The sequence below is a fragment of the Eucyclogobius newberryi genome, unplaced genomic scaffold, assembly GCF_026437365.1.
Source record: "Eucyclogobius newberryi isolate DKJ021-1_F unplaced genomic scaffold, fEucNew1.0.hap1 SCAF_20, whole genome shotgun sequence".
Taxonomy (NCBI): Eukaryota; Metazoa; Chordata; class Actinopteri; order Gobiiformes; family Gobiidae; genus Eucyclogobius; species Eucyclogobius newberryi.
The window spans coordinates 8,538,371-8,557,898 of NW_027315835.1; the positions used below are offsets into that span (position 1 = coordinate 8,538,371).

Here is a 19,528-nt window from a genome sequence, read left to right on the forward strand (position 1 = left end):
ATTAGTGTTACCAAATTGACTCATTAAAAAGAAAAAGTTGAACATTTTTATGACTATTATAACCAGTAAATAATTAAATATAGTGAAGAATAGTCCTGATTTTTAAGTCAATCACTTTCTCAATGTTTCAAGTCTTTTCATATAAAATATAATATATATTTCGTGTCGCCCAAAGCCAAGACTTTAGTACAACAACTTTAGGCAGAATGTTGGCATTTCAGTGCTTAAAAATACAGAAATCACTTTTTACTTTTCAGTCCTGTATTAAAATGTAGTCAGTTAGAGAGTACAGATATCTGCTCTCAAGTAAAGGTTAAAAGTATTCATATAAAATTGACCATGGTAAAATACAAATATGTTAACACTTTACGTGAGTACAGTACTTTTACTTCTGTATCTACGAAGAAGGTTAACTCTAACTTGTTCCCAGCTCTATCAAACCCTTTGCACACTCCAGGTTTCACATCATATCCTTTGCAATAATGACAAAAATAGATAAATACATATACTAAAACGATAGACAACTGTTATATTAATGCCTCTGCAGTTTGCCCGTGTTTGTCTAAATAACGTTCTCACCTCTCCACCTTGACCGCCCTGTTCCATTCCTCCATACTCTCCCTGTAACACAGACACAAGGACGTATTATAAACCACAGAATGAGATAAAACGATTGAAACTTGTTCATATTGTCAAATGCTGTAAAAGGCTTCAAGCACCAAACACATGCAGGGGGGATTTATTTATGATTATTTATTTATAAAACCAGGCGCGAGACAGACAAATGAGTGAGATCAACTTGTTCTGGTGAATATTATGAAAATGAGGGCAGAGAGAAAGCATTTATATGACTTAAACAGGGATCTAACAGTTGCAAACACTTCATCACTATTAGCCCTCTTACAATAATACAAATATCAACATATTGTTCGATAATTGAGAGACATTATCATTATATTAGTATTATTATTTTGAGCTCAATATTTGTATGTATCCACCTTTTAATTGTTCTTGAAGTAATATCTTATTTTGTATGATTTATTTGATGTATTATAATTACTAACTAATTACTTAGGTGGCATTATTAATTCCCGGTCATTTATTATTACTATTTTTTACAATATGGTCATTTTAAAAAGCGTTAGAAATATATTATCACTCACTGCTAACTGTGTTTTACCAGTGCTTTACCTGTACAATTCTCCCCCTGTTCTTAATAACTTACCTGACTAATTAAACAAACTATAATAATGCAGTATGTTTTATTATTTATTGTATTCAAACCATGCTGTCAGTCTGGCATGAACAGCTCTTGCAGATTAGTGTCATTGTTCACTGGAGCGCCGCGGCATCAAACGTGTACGTAGCGTGTTAGCGTGTGAGTGTGTTTATTGTGCATTGGCCTATTTAGCTTTAGCGTCGTTAGCTTTAGCCCTGGAGACACACTGGCACATGCTGTTAAATCCTGCAGCGTTCAGCCTGATATAGTCCACATTCAACTTCTCAAATCCTTTAAACTGTTGTTGACTTATAACTGTTGTTTTCCATCAAAACTAAATAACAAAAATCAAACATTTTGGGCATTTTATGCTAAAAGAAAAAAAACATTTTATTCAAAGCCAGTGGTAATCAACCAGGGGGTCGCGAGTTAATTCCTGGGTGTGGTCGGAATCACATATCACAGTGGTTCCCAACCCTTTTAGTATAAATAAATATATATTATATACAGATATATTTATGCGTCCCAAATCCTCCAAAACATGGAGACGCCAAAGTTACAAAGATGTTTATTTTTTCCAAATTGTGTAAGATGAGAGCATCGATGAGGCAGATGTTCTTCCAGGATCAATGTATGGAAACACTTGAAAGCAAAAAAGAAGAGGAGACAAATCTTTTACGTCAAAATGCTTTGAATTTCCTCTTATTTCTTGCTTTGAAAGTGTTTTTTTCAATTCAAATAATATTTTGCAATTAAAAATATGTAACTATTCCACTCGCGAACCCCTGGTTGGGAAACACTGATATGGGAATCGCTTTAGTGAAAACAAGGGTCTTGACACTTCTCTAAACGTCCTATTTGTTGGCCTAAAAATACATCTAATTAGGCAAATTTCCTTTAATGAAATCATTATTCCATAGCAAACTAAGATCTATACCAATCAATCATTCTTTATTTATCTGCCCTGCCAAAATTGTGTGATGTAGTTTACATTAATGACATGCAGAGTTCAAATGTTATAATGCCTTATTATGTTATTGTCTAAAGCCCATGCAAAACTCCCATAGACACCTCGTAAACTGGCTCCTCCTATCAGGACAAAACGAGACACAAGAAAAGCAAAAAGATGAGACTCACAACACGACACATGTTTTCATATCAAAAACACACAAACAAACACGACACACAAACAAACACACAAACACGACACACACAGCAAAACAATTAACTTACATTTAAAATACCTTGTTTTGAGTTGTTTTGCTGTTTTTGTTGACTTTTTATGTTCAAGATTATTATTTATAGCCGTTTACATAGTTATTTAATCAAGTAAAGTAAAAGGATCTGTACAACCACTAAACTAGTCGACCAATCAAATATTTGCTTGAACTAAATTGACAGATTCATTGTGGAATTGATTAATAAAATGTCCAGACCTGGTTGACGTATCCGGTTGATGCAGCAATGTTCTCGACTCCTTCCACCGTTGCCTGGGAAACATCGTTGGCCCCGGCAACCGTTGCGTCTGCGACGATGTTAGCCTGGTCCACAGTCTTGTTAGACACTGCAGCGCGAGATCAGTGAAACAAGTTACATTAAAGGTTATATTAGGCATTGTACAAGCTTTAAATGTCTTATATTATGCAAATTATCCAATACTGTGTCTGAAGATGCTCCTCCATATTTTTAAAGACTCATTCTCAGTGCTCTTTTGGATGCAGGTCATTGACAAACAGGTAGCTCGAGGTGGTCTAAACCTCATTTGAATTGCTTCTCTTACGCCCTCTGCTGACATTACCGTTTTGTGCACTCAGAAATCAGGAGTGCAGAAATATATATATATATAGATATATATATATATATATATATATATATATATATATATATATATATTTATAAATAAAAGTGACTATGTTTTTGTCACTCCACAGAAAATATATTTAATTCTCATATCCATGTTTTATGCAACATCTTCAGGACTTAATATATAATTTTATATATATATTATATTTGTTATGGCAACTGTCCTAATTCTGAAACCTATGGATGAGCTGAATATAAATAATAGTTTAGTTTACTTCTTGTATTCTTACCTGTGTTTACTGATGCAGTCACACCCTCCTTCGTCTTGTTTCCTGTGACACAAAAATCCCAATTATAAATATAACTGTAAGCGACAAAACTCACCCTCCCAATATTCCTGATATACTTTTTGCGAATTCATCCTGTGGGGCTCTGTGTATGTTTGGATTGTACTGTATGTTCACAATCCTCTGTGTGTGTTTAAGTTTGTGTCCAGTTGAGGGCGCTGTTGCACCTTTAGAAAATGTGCTCAGATTATGAACTGTGCTCTTAAAAGGAAGTTTAATAAATCAGTCAATGTGGCAGATAATATTACATTATATATGACATCAAGCCAAGATGGCGGACTTCCGGTTTGTAAGGGGGCGTGGTCACAGTAAAAAATGTACCAATTGCCACGATGCTTTTGTGTACCACATTCTTTTGGTACACAAAGGATTTCTGGAAATCCTTTTGGCGAGCATCGATTTTTGGGTTGTTGCCATGCCGACACAATGATTTACTTGCCATGATTTACTTTTTTGAGCGCTGTCGTGTCACATATATTTGTACAAACCTCTGTATGTAAACATCAAAGAAAAGTTGTTCCATACAAATTCCTATAGTGCCCGTTTGAATGTTCTTACGTCGTTCTGTTCAGCTCCAACTATTAAAGTTTGAGTGAAATCAGCCAAAGCGAGTGCGGATTATGACTCTTCAAATGTTGATGGCGAGCCACAAATAGTTTATTTTTAATTACAACTTTCTGGCATGAACAATGACCATTATGGCCTATGTCGCCGGGGCGACTGGACGCCACGAGTGCCAATAGTGTTTGGTATTGGAGGAGAATTTTGTGCCAATTTTATGTTTGGCAGTGCACATCCTGGTCCTCCGGCCTGAAAAGGACTTCATACATAAAGCTGCACTGCGTAACTTTTCTGATGTCTCCATAGAGATTGTATTGTTTTGCCACGAATGTATGGCATTAAAAATATGTATCATATCAAGCATTTATATCATTTTGGGTGCTGTTTGCTCAAAATACCTTAAAAAAAAAGAAAAGATTCTTACAGTGAGTGAGCTCGCCTCTTCACAGATCTGACCTGGATACAAGCAGGTGGCCTTCCACAAGAAAAGTTACACAGTGCACCTTTAATATTGGCACATTTTGCACATTACACTCAAACAGGTCGGTAAATATTCAGATAATATAATAGATCCATGTTAATAAGCCTTTGACAGACATGACTAAATCTTCCTTTAACACAAAACTGTTTCATATAAGCTTCAGTATTTGCCCTTTTTTAGTCCAGATTTAGTCTTGTCCGTGAAAAGTTCAAGAACAACTGCACTCGATCCTCAAAGGAGAGGTTATGTAATACTCTGGAAGTGTTTTCAGCACATTTTGCAGTACGGCCGCGTTACGTAAGTGCAAAAGTGGAGCAGCTCCACAGGCTCAAATCATCACATCTGTTTCCTTCCTCTTTCCACCAGCAGAGGGCGCAGTCTGTCAAACATGATCATACGGAGAGCATAGCTATTAATAGAAATGTGTAATAATGATAATACACTTGTAATAGCTTTTCATGACACTCGACGACGCGACACAAACATGAGCCGGAAGGTAAAAAAGAAGATGCACTTGAGTTTATTTTTATTTTACCTAAAAGTTAAGGTATTTGATTTATTTATGATGTAGAAGTCAATGTTAGGATGTTGAGAGATAATGTCATAATCACACCAAGACCATCAAGACAATCAACTAATCGTTTTTTTAAGGATAATTCAGGCTTAGTTACGTCTTACTCATCATTCGGTTTAGTAATTATTAAGTAATTACTCAGCCTTGATCATCATTAGTTCATTACGACTTAAGTCTTTGTTCATGTGTTATTAAGGCTATTTAAAGTGTTATTACAAAGTGTTACCAAAAGACCTGACTTTAACTGAAATACAAAACAAATGCAACTATTCAAACACATATTGTATTTTCTCCTCTGAGGCAGATTTAAAGCTGCACTGTGCAACTTTTCTGGTGAGTGTGGATCCAATTACAGTAAGTATTTGTGTTTTTCCGTGTGTTTTAAAGCAATAAAAACACTCATAATTATTTGTATGCAAGATGTATACATTCATTACACGCTGGTAACGTTACACAGTGGCAAAAGTTACACAGTGTATCTTTAACAAATCGCAGTGAAACGCAAAGTCGTTGAGTGGCAGGAAAAGTTTCAACGGTTGTCATCCGGACATGTTATTTTCAATCTAGAGGCGGTTTGAGAAGCGGCATTTATACTCCTCAAACCGCCTTCTCCTATTGTGTAAAGCACTTTGAAATACTCTGTGTACAAATTGCACGCTGCAAACTTCAACTTCAACGACCGAAACGTGAGAATGAACCTTTCCTGCCGCTGACCACTGCTGGACAAATGAGGAATTACATCGGGCGTGGTTGAGTTTTCTCCATCCATCACAGGGACCTCGCATTTATCCCTCACACGCTCTTTCTTGTGAGCGATCGGAGTAGAAATGAATCGCTCTCGCCTCCTTTGGGACTTCGTTGGTCAGAAAATATGACTTTATTAAACACTCCAATTTAAAAAATGTAGGTTTATGTCTGTTTTTGAAGTCGGCGTGAATAAATCCCCCGCTTTCTCGCCCGGGTTTGATGAATGCGCTCGTTCATCTTCGGTCAACGTGTAATTAAAGTCGTGCTTGATTTTTTGCTGGCCTCATGGATTTGCTGATGGAAGAGGCCGGTTCATCAGCGCTTGTCCCACACGTGAGCGCACTCTGACAGGACGGCCAGAGGAGGCGCTGTTCGCGGAATATAAATACACTGCAGTGCGCGTTTTGGGTCAATATTCATTTTCCAGCTGACATTTTCTTAAGTGACTGCATCGACGTTCCTGTCTTTGAGGTTAAATGACTGGAATTTTGCTAATTATTTTTTATTTGAGCAAAGGTTTTTGATTTATTTATTCCGATTACGGCGAGATTAGCGATACATGTTTAAAAAGAAGGATTGTGTGTTCAGAGTGCACATTATTAATAAACGACTCCAGGAGCTTTAACGTTTGTGAAATGATTGATTAATACAAGAATCTCATTCATTTCTGAGCATTTTTGTCTAAAGTCTAAACCACAGGAACAGCATTTGTCTATAAAAAGTATTAAAAATGTGTTTATAATTGCCCCAAGACCAATTGCAATTTTGATTCAATTGCGATTTATTGCGCAAAAAAAAAAAAAAAAAAAAAGAAGGAATTGATTTTATGTCCAAAATCTTCCACATTAATCCAGAGCAAACTTTGTCATTTTATGACGTTTTTTTCTCTTTTCTTTGCCTTGTGTGTTCCGCAGTATGGCATTAATCTTGTTACAGGTCAGATTTAAGGATGTTTTTCAATTTATTATTATTTTTGTTAACAATTTAAAAAAAAACAACAACTGTAATTTAATAATTGCAACTAAGATCAATTTCAAGCCGTGCAGTGTAACATTCTAGACAAAGAATTAACGTCTCAATGGAGTTAAGCAGAAAAGACGCACAGGTTTGGGATTTGATCAATTTAAACATATAATATTTTATGCATAATATGACAAGCAAAAAATATTATGTCAATGAAGTGAAGTTTTGACTAAAAAAAATATGTTGCACTGTCAAATAATTTAGCATGAAGAAAAATATTCAGTACATAGTAAATCTAAACACTCAATTCCAGAGTCATTTTGTAGATAGTCTTTTCTCTCTTTCCCAGTGCAGGCCCCTCCCCTTCCCCCTCCCCTTTCACCGCCTTGAGCTCTGACGCGCGAAACGTCTCGATTCCCACAAAAATGTAACAAAAAGGCCTCGACACTAAGCCTCATTTTGTACAACCTTTTTCACACGGGACATTAAGTTTAGCGGCGCTGCAGGAGCCCAGCACTAAACGCCTCCACCTTCTGCAGCGTCACGGGGACAGAACAGCCAGTCAGAAGCCCGCGTGGCGGTCGCCGTCCTGCCGCAGCTCGTCCCGCCAAAGGCATTAGCCAAATTAATGTCGGCAGGTGCGCCACAGACTGCAGCGCGGCCATTTTCTCTCCGTCGAGCTCGTCCCCGGTGCAAATGCAGCACGGACCGCAGCCTCTCGGACGTAATTGAATGGTTGATGTTGCGTAAATGATCCGACACTACGCCAGCATGCTCGCGCTATTTTTATCCGCGGCGCTCTGGCGGGCCCCCACCCCTCACGTGTCCTGCACCAGTCATGCAGCATCACAACCGTCCCCACGGCGCGCAGGGAAACGTCCTTTTGAACACAGACGGGACGATAGCGTTACGTTACTAAAGCTAATCACTGTGAAGCTCAAAAAGTGAGACGTGACGATGAAACGTTAAGGCTTAAAGGTGCGATAGCTTTGCCTCGAATGTTTCACAGGTTTTAGAATGTGTCGATCTTCTACTGAACAGACGTTATTTTGTTTGAAAGGTTAACGTCCCACTTGACTTTAGAGCCATGTATCTGGGACATGGAACTCGAGAGGAACAACAGATGGATACCTCTGGGACGCACTTTTGGAACAGGAAAAAAAGGCAATCGCAAAGAAACGGACGACACAAACTGGACCGACGTTGTAACTGACGTATGGACTTGAAAATGGACAAATTTGATCGACTTTGGACTAAATGAGACATTAATTTTGGACTCTGCCTTTCACCTTTCTTTCTTTCTTTCTTTTTTAATTTCTTTCTTTTTCTCTCTGGCCTTGATCCATTCCTTGTGTTTGTTGTTAAGTGTTTTCTTTCTGAAAATTGTAAAAACTAAATGGTCGACACAGAATAAACCGTCTAAATAACAATGGAAACAATCACAAATATGCCTAAAGACTTATGCCAGACATTTTCTTTATGAACATCTAACAATAATATGGAGATAATAACGTAGCAGACGCTCTACCAGAACCTTTAAATATGAACTATCAGAAGAGAACCGTGATTGCTCCTTCATAACTGTCCCAAACATCACATTTTAGTTATTACTTTAAACCTTTCTTGGGACCATTTTATTAAATTACAAAATGTTCCAGTTCTTCATTACTTAAAAACTCCACCTTTGTGTTCCCCATTATGTTACTGTGCCACGACGTGTGATTTCAAATGTACACAGCGCCATCTAGAGGCATCATCCTGTCATCTAGAAGCACATGGTAACGCCTAAATCCCACATACACATTTCTACAGCTCACAGAATAATGATAAAGCTGTCACTCATAACCACTTGTGTAGAAGCACCAGTTCCTCTCGAACATGCGCCGATGTTTCTACTTCTTATGCGATTAATGATTACAGACAGTTTCTAAATCAAACTTGCACCGTCATCCTCCAGATCCCCAAACCAGGACACTCCCAGATCCTACTGTAGGCTTCAGCCTTTACAGATTGTGTATGATTTCAGCTTTTATTTTTCATAATAAAATGAATATTACATTTAAAACTTATGTTTATGAGTCTTATGAGTTTGACTGTCTGCGGCACTAGGGAGCGTGTGTTTGGGGGGCGGCACTAGGGAGCGTGTGTTTGGGGGGCGGCACTAGGGAGCGTGTGTTTGGGGGGCGGCACTAGGGAGCGTGTGTTTGGGGGGCGGCACTAGGGGGCGTGTGTTTGGGGGGCGGCACTAGGGGGCGTGTGTTTGGGGGGCGGCACTAGGGAGCGTGTGTTTGGGGGGCGGCACTAGGGGGCGTGTGTTTGGGGGGTGGCACTAGGGGCGTGTGTTTGGGGGGGGGGCACTAGGGAGCGTGTGTTTGGGGGGCGGCACTAGGGAGCGTGTGTTTGGGGGGCGGCACTAGGGAGCGTGTGTTTGGGGGGCGGCACTAGGGGGCGTGTGTTTGGGGGGGGTGGCACTAGGGGGCGTGTGTTTGGGGGGCGGCACTAGGGAGCGTGTGTTTGGGGGGCGGCACTAGGGAGCGTGTGTTTGGGGGGCGGCACTAGGGGGCGTGTGTTTGGGGGGCGGCACTAGGGGGCGTGTGTTTGGGGGGCGGCACTAGGGAGCGTGTGTTTGGGGGGCGGCACTAGGGGGCGTGTGCTTGGGGGGTGGCACTAGGGGCGTGTGTTTGGGGGGGGGGCACTAGGGAGCGTGTGTTTGGGGGGCGGCACTAGGGAGCGTGTGTTTGGGGGGCGGCACTAGGGAGCGTGTGTTTGGGGGGCGGCACTAGGGGGCGTGTGTTTGGGGGGGGTGGCACTAGGGAGCGTGCGTTTGGGGGGCGGCACTAGGGGGCGTGTGTTTGGGGGGCGGCACTAGGGGGCGTGTGTTTGGGGGGGGGGTGGCACTAGGGGGCGTGTGTTTGGGGGGCGGCACTAGGGAGCGTGTGTTTGGGGGGCGGCACTAGGGAGCGTGTGTTTGGGGGGCGGCACTAGGGAGCGTGTGTTTGGGGGGCGGCACTAGGGGGCGTGTGTTTGGGGGGTGGCACTAGGGGGCGTGTGTTTGGGGGGGTGGCACTAGGGAGCGTGCGTTTGGGGGGCGGCACTAGGGGGCGTGTGTTTGGGGGGCGGCACTAGGGGGCGTGTGTTTGGGGGGAGGGTGGCACTAGGGGGCGTGTGTTTGGGGGGCGGCACTAGGGAGCGTGTGTTTGGGGGGCGGCATTAGGGAGCGTGTGTTTGGGGGGCGGCACTAGGGAGCGTGTGTTTGGGGGGCGGCACTAGGGAGCGTGTGTTTGGGGGGCGGCACTAGGGAGCGTGTGTTTGGGGGGTGGCACTAGGGGCGTGTGTTTGGGGGGCGGCACTAGAGAGCGTGTGTTTGGGGGGCGGCACTAGGGAGCGTGTGTTTGGGGGGCGGGGGCGGCACTAGGGGGCGTGTGTTTGGGGGGGGTGGCACTAGGGGGCGTGTGTTTGGGGGGCGGCACTAGGGAGCGTGTGTTTGGGGGGCGGCACTAGGGAGCGTGTGTTTGGGGGGAGGGTGGCACTAGGGGCGTGTGTTTGGGGGGCGGCACTAGGGAGCGTGTGTTTGGGGGGCGGCACTAGGGGCGTGTGTTTGGGGGGCGGCACTAGGGAGCGTGTGTTTGGGGGGTGGCACTAGGGAGCGTGTGTTTGGGGGGCGGCACTAGGGAGCGTGTGTTTGGGGGGGCGGCACTAGGGAGCGTGTGTTTGGGGGGCGGCACTAGGGGCGTGTGTTTGGGGGGCGGCACTAGAGAGCGTGTGTTTGGGGGGCGGCACTAGGGAGCGTGTGTTTGGGGGGCGGCACTAAGGAGCGTGTGTTTGGGGGGTGGCACTAGGGGGCGTGTGTTTGGGGGGCGGCACTAGGGGGCGTGTGTTTGGGGGGGGTGGCACTAGGGAGCGTGCGTTTGGGGGGGTGGCACAAGGGGGCGTGCGTTTGGGGGGCGGCACTAGGGGGCGTGTGTTTGGGGGGCGGCACTAGGGGACATGTGTTTGAGGGGAGGGGGGGCGGCACTAGGGGGCGTGTGGCACTAGGGGGCCTTAGTCCTTGTTAAGTCCTGGTTAAGTCCTGGTTTAGTCCTGGTTTAGTTGATTTTCCCTAATGTATTTTTGTCTTGGTTTAGTCCTGGTTTAATCCTAGTTAAATCTTAGTTTAGTCCTGGTATAGTCCTGGTTAAGTCCTGGTTTAGTCCTGGTTTAGTGCTAGTTTAGTTGATTTTCCCTAATGTATTTTTGTCTTAGTTTAATCCTAGTTTAGTCTTGGTTTAGCTCTCATTTAAACCTGGGTCAGTTATGTTTTTAACCTGGGTCAATCCTGGCTAAATCCAGATTTAGTTTCTACATTTTGACCTGGTTTAATTAAACATTGGATTTTACTGATTGAAAAAAAGAAAAGAAAAAAAGATTAATTAAAAACTGTTCCCTTCACGGGGAAATGCACTGAGAGCCTGCACCAGTCCCACATCACCGCCCCGACCGTCCCAAACCAGTCCCACATCACCGCCCCGACCGTCCCAAACCAGTCCCACATCACCGCCCCGACCGTCCCAAACCAGTCCCACATCACCGCCCCGACCGTCCCAAACCAGTCACACATCACCGCCCCGACCGTCCCAAACCAGTCCCACATCACCGCCCCGACCGTCCCAAACCAGTCACACATCACCGCCTCAACCGTCCCAAACCTGTCACACACCACCGCCCCGACCATCCCAAACCAGTCACACATCACCGCCCCGACCGTCCCAAACCAGTCCCACATCACCGCCCCGACCGTCCCAAACCAGTCACACATCACCGCCCCAACCGTCCCAAACCAGGATAGACCCAAACCAGTCACACATCACCGCCCCGACCGTACCAAACCAGTCACACATCACCGACCGTCCCAAACCAGTATAGACCCAAACCAGTCACGCATCACTGCCCCAAACGTCCCAAACCAGTCACACATCACCGTCCCAAACCAGTCACACATCACCGCCCCGACTGTCCCAAACCAGTCACACATCACCGTCCCAAACCAGTCACACATCACCGCCCCGACTGTCCCAAACCAGGATGCACCCAAACCAGTCACACATCACCGTCCCAAACCAGTCACACATCACCGCCTCGACCGTCCCAAATCAGGATGCACCCAAACCAGTCACACATCACCGTCCCAAACCAGTCACACATCACCGTCCCAAACCAGTCACACATCACCGCCCCGACTGTCCCAAACCAGTCACACATCACCGTCCCAAACCAGTCACACATCACCGCCCCGACTGTCCCAAACCAGGATGCACCCAAACCAGTCACACATCACCGTCCCAAACCAGTCACACATCACCGCCTCGACCGTCCCAAACCAGGATAGACCCAAACCAGTCACACATCACCGCTCCCACCGTCCCAAACCAGTCCCACATCACTGCCTCGCTGGTACCAAACCAGTCACACATCACCGACCGTCCCAAACCAGTATAGACCCAAACCAGTTAAGACCCAAACCAATTACACATCACCGCCCCGACCGTCCCAAACCAGTCACGTATCACCGCCCCAACCGTCCCAAACCAGTCACACATCACCGCCCCGACTGTCCCAAACCAGTCCCACATCACCGCCCCGACCGTCCCAAACCAGTCACACATCACCGCCCCAACCGCCCCAAACCAGTATAGACCCAAACCAGTCACACATCACCGCCCCGACCGTCCCAAACCAGTCCCACATCACCGCCCCGACCGTCCCAAACCAGTCACACATCACCGACCGTCCCAAACCAGTATAGACCCAAACCGGTCACACATCACCGCCCCGACCGTCCCAAACCAGTCACGTATCACTGCCCCCACCGTCCCAAACCAGTCACACATCACCGCCCCCACCGTCCCAAACCAGTCACACATCACCGCCCCGACCGTCCCAAACCAGTCACACATCAACGCCCCGACCGTCCCAAACCAGTCACACATCACCGTCCCGACCGTCCCAAACCAGGATGCACCCAAACCAGTCACACATCACCTCACCGTCCCAAACCAGTCACACATCACCGCTCCAACTGTCCCAAACCAGTCACACATCACCGCTCCAACTGTCCCAAACCAGTCACACATCCCCGTCCCGACTGTCCCAAACCAGGATGATGCACCCAAACCAGTCCCACATCACCGCTCCGATCGTTCCGAACCAGTCCCACAGCACCGCCCCGACCGTCCCAAACCAGGATAGACCCAAACCAGTCCCACATCACCGCCCGACCGTCCCAAACCAGGATAGACCCAAACCAGTCCCACATCACCGCCCGACCGTCCCAAACCAGGATAGACCCAAACCAGTCCCACATCACCGCCCGACCGTACCAAACCAGGATGCACCCAAACCCAGTTCAGACCTCTTACTCCTAAGTGGGACGGCACGTTCCCGTTTGTCTATTTACGGACTCCGCTTTTCAATAATAAATCATTTTGAAATGCGCCGACGGTCGAGCGCACGAGTCTGCAGCAGCTTTGCACCACGACTGTCCCGACACAGGACGTGTTCCCGTTTGTGGCCCAGGATCACGAACGATCAAATGTGTGAAATTATTCTTAAATCGACACATGTCTCGACCACATTTTGCACCGTCATCCTCGTGCAACCGTCCCAAACCAGGACCGCGAGTGTCTCTGAATGGGACAGCATTTTACAGAATGATTCTCTTTGAAGAGGCGAGAAAAGGGGTTGCACCAGTTTTGAATGATAAGAATCAGCCCGTTACGATCCCTAAATGGGGCTGTAGGGTAATTTTTTTGTAAATTTTCTTTCTCTTAAGGTTAAGTGTTAAAAAAATATTACAAATGCTTCTTAATTTGCCAATTGTAAAGCCCTCATTGTGCACCATCATCCTCTTACAACTGACCCACACCAGGACCCACCCAAATCTAGGGTAATAATCTCAAATAGGCAAAGTATTTTCATTATGTCTGAATCCCCAAATTAAAATTCACCGCGCAATTAATCATGTCAGCGACTGTGATGCCCCAGACGACAAGTGAGACGAGCGCTGCACCAAATTTGAACGATACGACTCGTCCCAGTACAATTCCAGTGCCAAAACGGGGTAAATTTGTTGCACATTTAGATTTTCTTGAGGTTACGCGTTAAAAAACACCTAGATTTCAACGGCAGAAATGTTTAACCCTCATTTCCCCCCATCATCCTGTCACGAACCCAAAACGGAAAGGCAAACTCTCACCAATACGTCTCGAATTAGACATTAACCGAGCACCATTTTTAGAGGGAAACCAACGGTAACGTGAGAGTCGACGGGGGGGTGCGGGGTGGTGGGGGGGGGAGGACGCTGCACCAGATCTGCACGAACCGTCCCATCGCCGCAAACGGGGCAATTTTCTCGAAACCTACCTACATACATCACTCCTTCTTTAGTCTTGGCTGCAGCCTCTTCCATGCCTGCTTTGGTCTTCTCCGCCGCGGCCACGACCCCCTCCTTGGCCATCGAGAACCCCTTCATGAAGACGTCCATCGTGGGAGCGGCGCAAAGAGAGTGCAAAAGGTAAAAAATGTGGAATAGAAATTGTTGATTTGAGGCGGGTGGGTTTTTGTGTGTGTGTGTGAGTGTGTGAGGGTTTTTTTTTTTTTTCCTTTCAGGGGAGCGTTAGTGTTCTGCGGCGAGCTCGGATGTGATGTGGCGTGCGGCGAGCTAGAAATGGAGAGGGAGGAGAGGAAAGAGAGGGAGAGGAGAAGAGGGAGAGAGGGAGAGGAGAAAAGCAAGGGAGAGAGAGAGAGAGCGAGGAGGGGGTGGAGCAGGACGGGGGGAGGGAGGGAGGATGCTGCAGCACTTTGGCGAGTCATACTGCTGCAGCCTCCACCTCCTCCCTCTGAGCCACGGTCCTGGATTAGTCCAGGTTTAGATCTGGCTTAGTCCTGGTTCAGTCCTGGTTCAGTCCTGTTTCAGTCTTGGTTCAGTCCTGGTTCAGTCCTGTTTCAGTCCTGGTTCTGTCCTGGTTCTGTCCTGTTTCAGTCCTGGTTCTGTCCTGGTTCTGTCCTGGTTCGGTCCTGGTTCAGTCCTGTTTAAGTCCTGGTTCTGTCCTGGTTCGGTCCTGGTTCAGTCCTGGTCCTGTTCAGTCCTGGTTTGGTCCTGGTTCGGTCTTGGTTCGGTCCTGTTCAGTCCTGGTTCAGTCTTGGTTCGGTCCTGGTTCAGTCCTGGTTCGGTCCTGGTTCTGTCCTGGTTCGGTCCTGGTTCAGTCCTGGTTCGGTCCTGGTTCTGTCCTGGTTCGGTCCTGGTTCAGTCCTGTTTAAGTCCTGGTTCTGTCCTGGTTCGGTCCTGGTTCAGTCCTGGTCCTGTTCAGTCCTGGTTTGGTCCTGGTTCGGTCTTGGTTCGGTCCTGTTCAGTCCTGGTTCAGTCTTGGTTCGGTCCTGGTTCAGTCCTGGTCTGGTTCAGTCCTGCACGTGAATTACCTTTTTAATATGGATTTGATCTGTTCTGGTTTAGGCTTGTTTAGTCCTGATTTTGACGTGGTTTAGTTCTGGTTTAGAGCTGGTTTGGACCTGATTTTGACCTTATGTTTAGAGTTTCGATCCAAATTTTGTTCTGCTTTGACCGGCAGACCTGGGTTATTTCTTTTAATTATAATAGTAAAAAAGGCTATTACTTTTAGAACAGATTTTACCATGCTTAGTGTTTGCAAATGAAGGATTGTAGTTTAGTCTGTTCATTTCTACATATCTGCTTAGTCCTGAATTGGCCCTGGTGTAGTCCTGGTTTGGTCCTGCTTTGGTCCTGGTTTAGTCCTGGTTTGGTCCTGGTTTGGTCCTGGTTTGGTCCTGGTTTAGTCTTGGTTTGGTCTTGGTTTGGTCCTGGGTTGGTCCTGGTTTAGTCCTGGTTTGGTCCTGGTTTGGTCCTGGTTTGGTCCTGGTTTGGTCTTTGTTTGGTCCTGGTTTGGCCCTGGTTTGGTCCTGGTTTGGTCCTGGTTTGGTCCTGGTTTGGTCCTGGTTTAGTCCTGGTTTGGTCCTGGGTTGGTCCTGGTTTGGTCCTGGTTTAGTCCTGGTTTGGTCCTGGTTTGGCTCTGGTTTGGTCCTGGTTTAGTCCTGGTTTGGTCCTGGTTTAGTCCTGGTTTAGTCCTGGTTTGGTCCTTTGATCCATTTCACATTTGCAGAATCAGCTTCTGTTTTATTGCTGTTTTGCCAAATCGCGTCAGATCTAATGACCCCAGAGTCCCTTCATCAACTGAATTTGAGAGAAAACCGTGTCCCAGTCAAGGTATATAATAGAGGGAAGGGCATCTGGTGTAAAATCGGCTGCATCCCACAGTGTTTTTGTCAATCCCACTGTTTGCACTGCTATTCAACAGCTGATTTCGTCCTTGCTTTGTCCCGTTTAGACATGGTTTAGTCTTGCGTGTACAGTATGTGGTTCACACGTTCACACAAACCAATCTGGACTAAAGCAGGACTAGAACAGGACCAAACCAACTCTACATCCAGACCGAACCAGGACAAACGTGAACAGGTCTTAATCTAGACCTTGTGTTTTAGTCTATATCTTGTCATTGTTTAGTCCTGATTTAGAACTATGTATATCCTTATTTAGACCTGGTTTAGTCCTTTAGTCTAAAGTTTAATCTTGCTCAAGTTTTTGTTTGGACTCTCTTTAAACCCAAGTACAATGTAGCTCTGTAAATCACGGTTTAGTCCCGGTTTAAACCAAATTTAGACCTGGTTTATGTAGCACTTTACAGTTTTAGCCTCTCGTGTTTTTATCTGAAATGAAAAGGGAAAAACTTTCATCCGCTGTAAAAGAATACGTGATTTAATGTAGCGCAGATGAGACGCCGCGAGGTCTTCGTTGAGGCCACGCGACTGTCGTTGCGTAATAATCTCGTCACGTTATGAGATTTGGAGAGATTTTGATCGGGTATAATCTGTAAATCCCGTACGCAACAAGACGGAGGATTGTGACCGCACAAGGTGAATAAACCAACCCACCCATATCAAACAAGGCAAAAACCTATCCATGAAACACGTTATTTATCTTTAGGGCTAATCCAGACCAGTTTGTAGACAATAATGTAGAATTAGAGTAGATTTACATGTAAACCTGGGCCATACCAAGTCTAAACCAGGATTTATTTAGGACTGCACCAGGGCATGAGAAACAGGACTAATCCCAGGACTAATATAAGACTAAATCACACTATGACCTGCCTGTTAGGGTGTGTTTGCGCTTGCACGTTCACCGGGACTAAACCTGGACTAAACCTGGACTAAACCTGGACTAAACTGGGACTAAACCGGGACTAAACCTGGACTAAACCGGGACTAAATCTGGACTAAACCTGGACTAAACCTGGACTAAACCTGGACTAAACCGGGACTAAACCTGGACTAAATCTGGACTAAACCTGGACTAAACCTGGACTAAACCTGGACTAAACCGGGACTAAACCTGGACTAAAGCGGGACTAAACCTGGACTAAAGCTGAACTAAACCTGGACTAAACCTGGACAAAACCTGGACTAGATCAGGACTAAACAAGGACTTGAACAAGAACAAACCAAGTCCACATCTAAAAGTGCAATGGGCTCACTTTAGGACCAAATACGAGCACAGGTGATTCTCGGACGTCAGAAGACACGCTGAACACTGCACTGTTTCTGGTCTCCATGGCGATACTATTACGTTCCGCAGTATGGCATTAAACAAATCTATCCAGCATTCGTTTTACTGCTTTACTGCTCAAAAATACCTTGAAAAATGTGAATTATCACGGTGAGCGGGGTCGCCTCTCCACAGATCTGACCTGTATCCTGGCTTGACAGTGCCTCCTTTTTATCGCCATAGAGATTGAGTTTTCAAGTTTATATTTCCAAGGCAAAGCAAGAACAATAAGCGGAAAAGTTAGGAAACAAATTCTACGCCATATTGACATTTTAAATCCAAATGAAGTTGATTTTCAGATTTATTGTGCACAATAATTCTCCTGTAAATGTGAATAAACCAAATGCTAATGTACATTTCTGACCATTTATAATAACTACACTTGTATTCAGGCGTAGTATCTACTTTATTAAGACACAAAGAAGCACTAACGCCTTAATTAAATAGCCTAAATCATTTTTAATAATATTTTAATCCACATTTTTGTCCTTATTTAAAACTAATATAGCAGTCGTATAGTTTTGTTTACCAAAAACCCCAAATAATGCTGTTTTAATACCAAGTTTTACTACAGAACCACAGGTGTAGCTCAAAGAAAGTAGCACCAAAGTTCTCAGTCCATTTCAACACGTTTTGCTTTCATTTCGCTTCAATGATTATGATAAATTATATATTCTAATCTCATCATTTTACCGTTCGCCGCTCCGAGCCACGCCCAGCCCCTTTAAGAGCCGTCGGCCATGATTACCGTCGGAGGAAACGCTTCGTCACCCCGTCCCCTCCCCTTTTACTGCGTCACGTGCAGCGTCAGCAGCGGCCGCGTGTGACTTCATGACGCCACTGCAGCTCGCGCGCGACAGTCGAGGACGGGGGAATGTGTCGTGTTCCGGTTTGCGTCACTACGGGGCAAATTAAATGCGTTAAAAGTCACGGATCCAGGTTAAAGTTATGGATATATTATATTACAGTTATGGATAGATTATATTACAGTTATGGATCTATTATATTACAGTTATGGATCTATTATATTATCGATTATAGTCCGCTGCTGCTGCGAGTAAAGGATGTTTCTACAGCGCGACACCGCCCTCTACTGGTGATAGAGGGAACGGCAGCATGACGCAGCAGCATCAGTTGGCGACCGTAGAAGAAGAAGTCGCCTTGAAAAAATGAATAATTGTAAATTATTATGTTTGACGTGGTTATTGGTTGAATAATAAACCATTAGAGGGAACACAACTGAGGATGTGTACGTAAAAGCAGTGGTGGAAGAAGTACTCGAGTAAAAGTCAATTACCCTTTACAAAATGTACTTTAAGAGTGAAAATCAAAAGTATTTCACACAGATAATGGAACGGTTAAAGCGTTAACTGAAGTCATTTTGATAAAGAATGCTGCTGGTCTTTGGGAACAGGCGCAATCTTTAATACAATCAATTTCCTATTTTTTAGGTGAATTTTAAGTGTAATTTTTTGTTTGCTCAAAGCCGGGACTTGAACTCAAAACCTTTACACAGGATGTGACCGTCAAACTGCCAAAAAATACCCCTCAAACTAGATGCATTTATCTTTTTTCTTTTTCAATTCAGTTAATAAGTGGAGTCAATAATTGCTCTCAAATAGAGAAGTAAAAGGACAGAACTTTTACTTTTGTACTTTACTACTGCTTACACTGAGTAAAAGTGCAGTTACATGGCAAAAAATATACTCAATTACAAGTACAAGTGTTGCTGCCACAATTCTACTTTAGTAAAAAAACATTAAGTACTTATGAAAATAATAACTTGAGTTAAGATGCAGCTAATTATGAGTACATGTTTAAAAATCTACTAAAAAAAAAGTACAATTATCCTCAAAAAAGTAGAGTGCAGCAGTGAGAATGTGTCTGACAATAGGACTATAAGTTACAAGATCTTATCTTACTCTGAATATTCATGGAGTTCAGTCAGATCTTATTTTTCATGTCGGAGGCCATTTTGAGGACCTTTGCCATTCTCAAAAGTTAAAGTAATTGCTACAATTCTTCATCAAACCCAGTCACTTTAAATAAGATTCATTTGTAGAATTACTAGCATTTGTAGATAACCAAATTTATACATATACTTAACCCTTTTATACATATTTTGGAATAATGGCCATTGAAATGTGTGTGTTTTGTTTAGCTTATCAATTCATTCATT

At 44.6% G+C, this 19,528-nt stretch overlaps 1 protein-coding gene across 4 annotated transcripts in view; it reads right to left on the reverse strand.

Moving 5' to 3' along the window:
* sncgb (synuclein, gamma b (breast cancer-specific protein 1)) overlaps nucleotides 1-14,295 on the reverse strand; it is a 47,262-nt gene extending 32,967 nt beyond the window's left edge. For 2 of the 4 annotated variants that reach the window (XM_072456622.1, XM_072456621.1), the window contains exons 1-5: nucleotides 14,094-14,295; nucleotides 3,313-3,354; nucleotides 2,656-2,783; nucleotides 2,291-2,308; nucleotides 580-621 (exon numbers count right to left, since the gene is read on the reverse strand). In XM_072456622.1, coding sequence (XP_072312723.1) covers nucleotides 580-621; nucleotides 2,291-2,308; nucleotides 2,656-2,783; nucleotides 3,313-3,354; nucleotides 14,094-14,214 — 351 coding nt within the window. In that variant the 5' untranslated portion in view covers nucleotides 14,215-14,295. The remainder of the gene's footprint in view (nucleotides 1-579; nucleotides 622-2,290; nucleotides 2,309-2,655; nucleotides 2,784-3,312; nucleotides 3,355-14,093) is intronic. The other 2 variants (XM_072456624.1, XM_072456623.1) reach the window with 1 other exon arrangement.
* Between the last annotated feature and the right edge of the window lie 5,233 nt (nucleotides 14,296-19,528).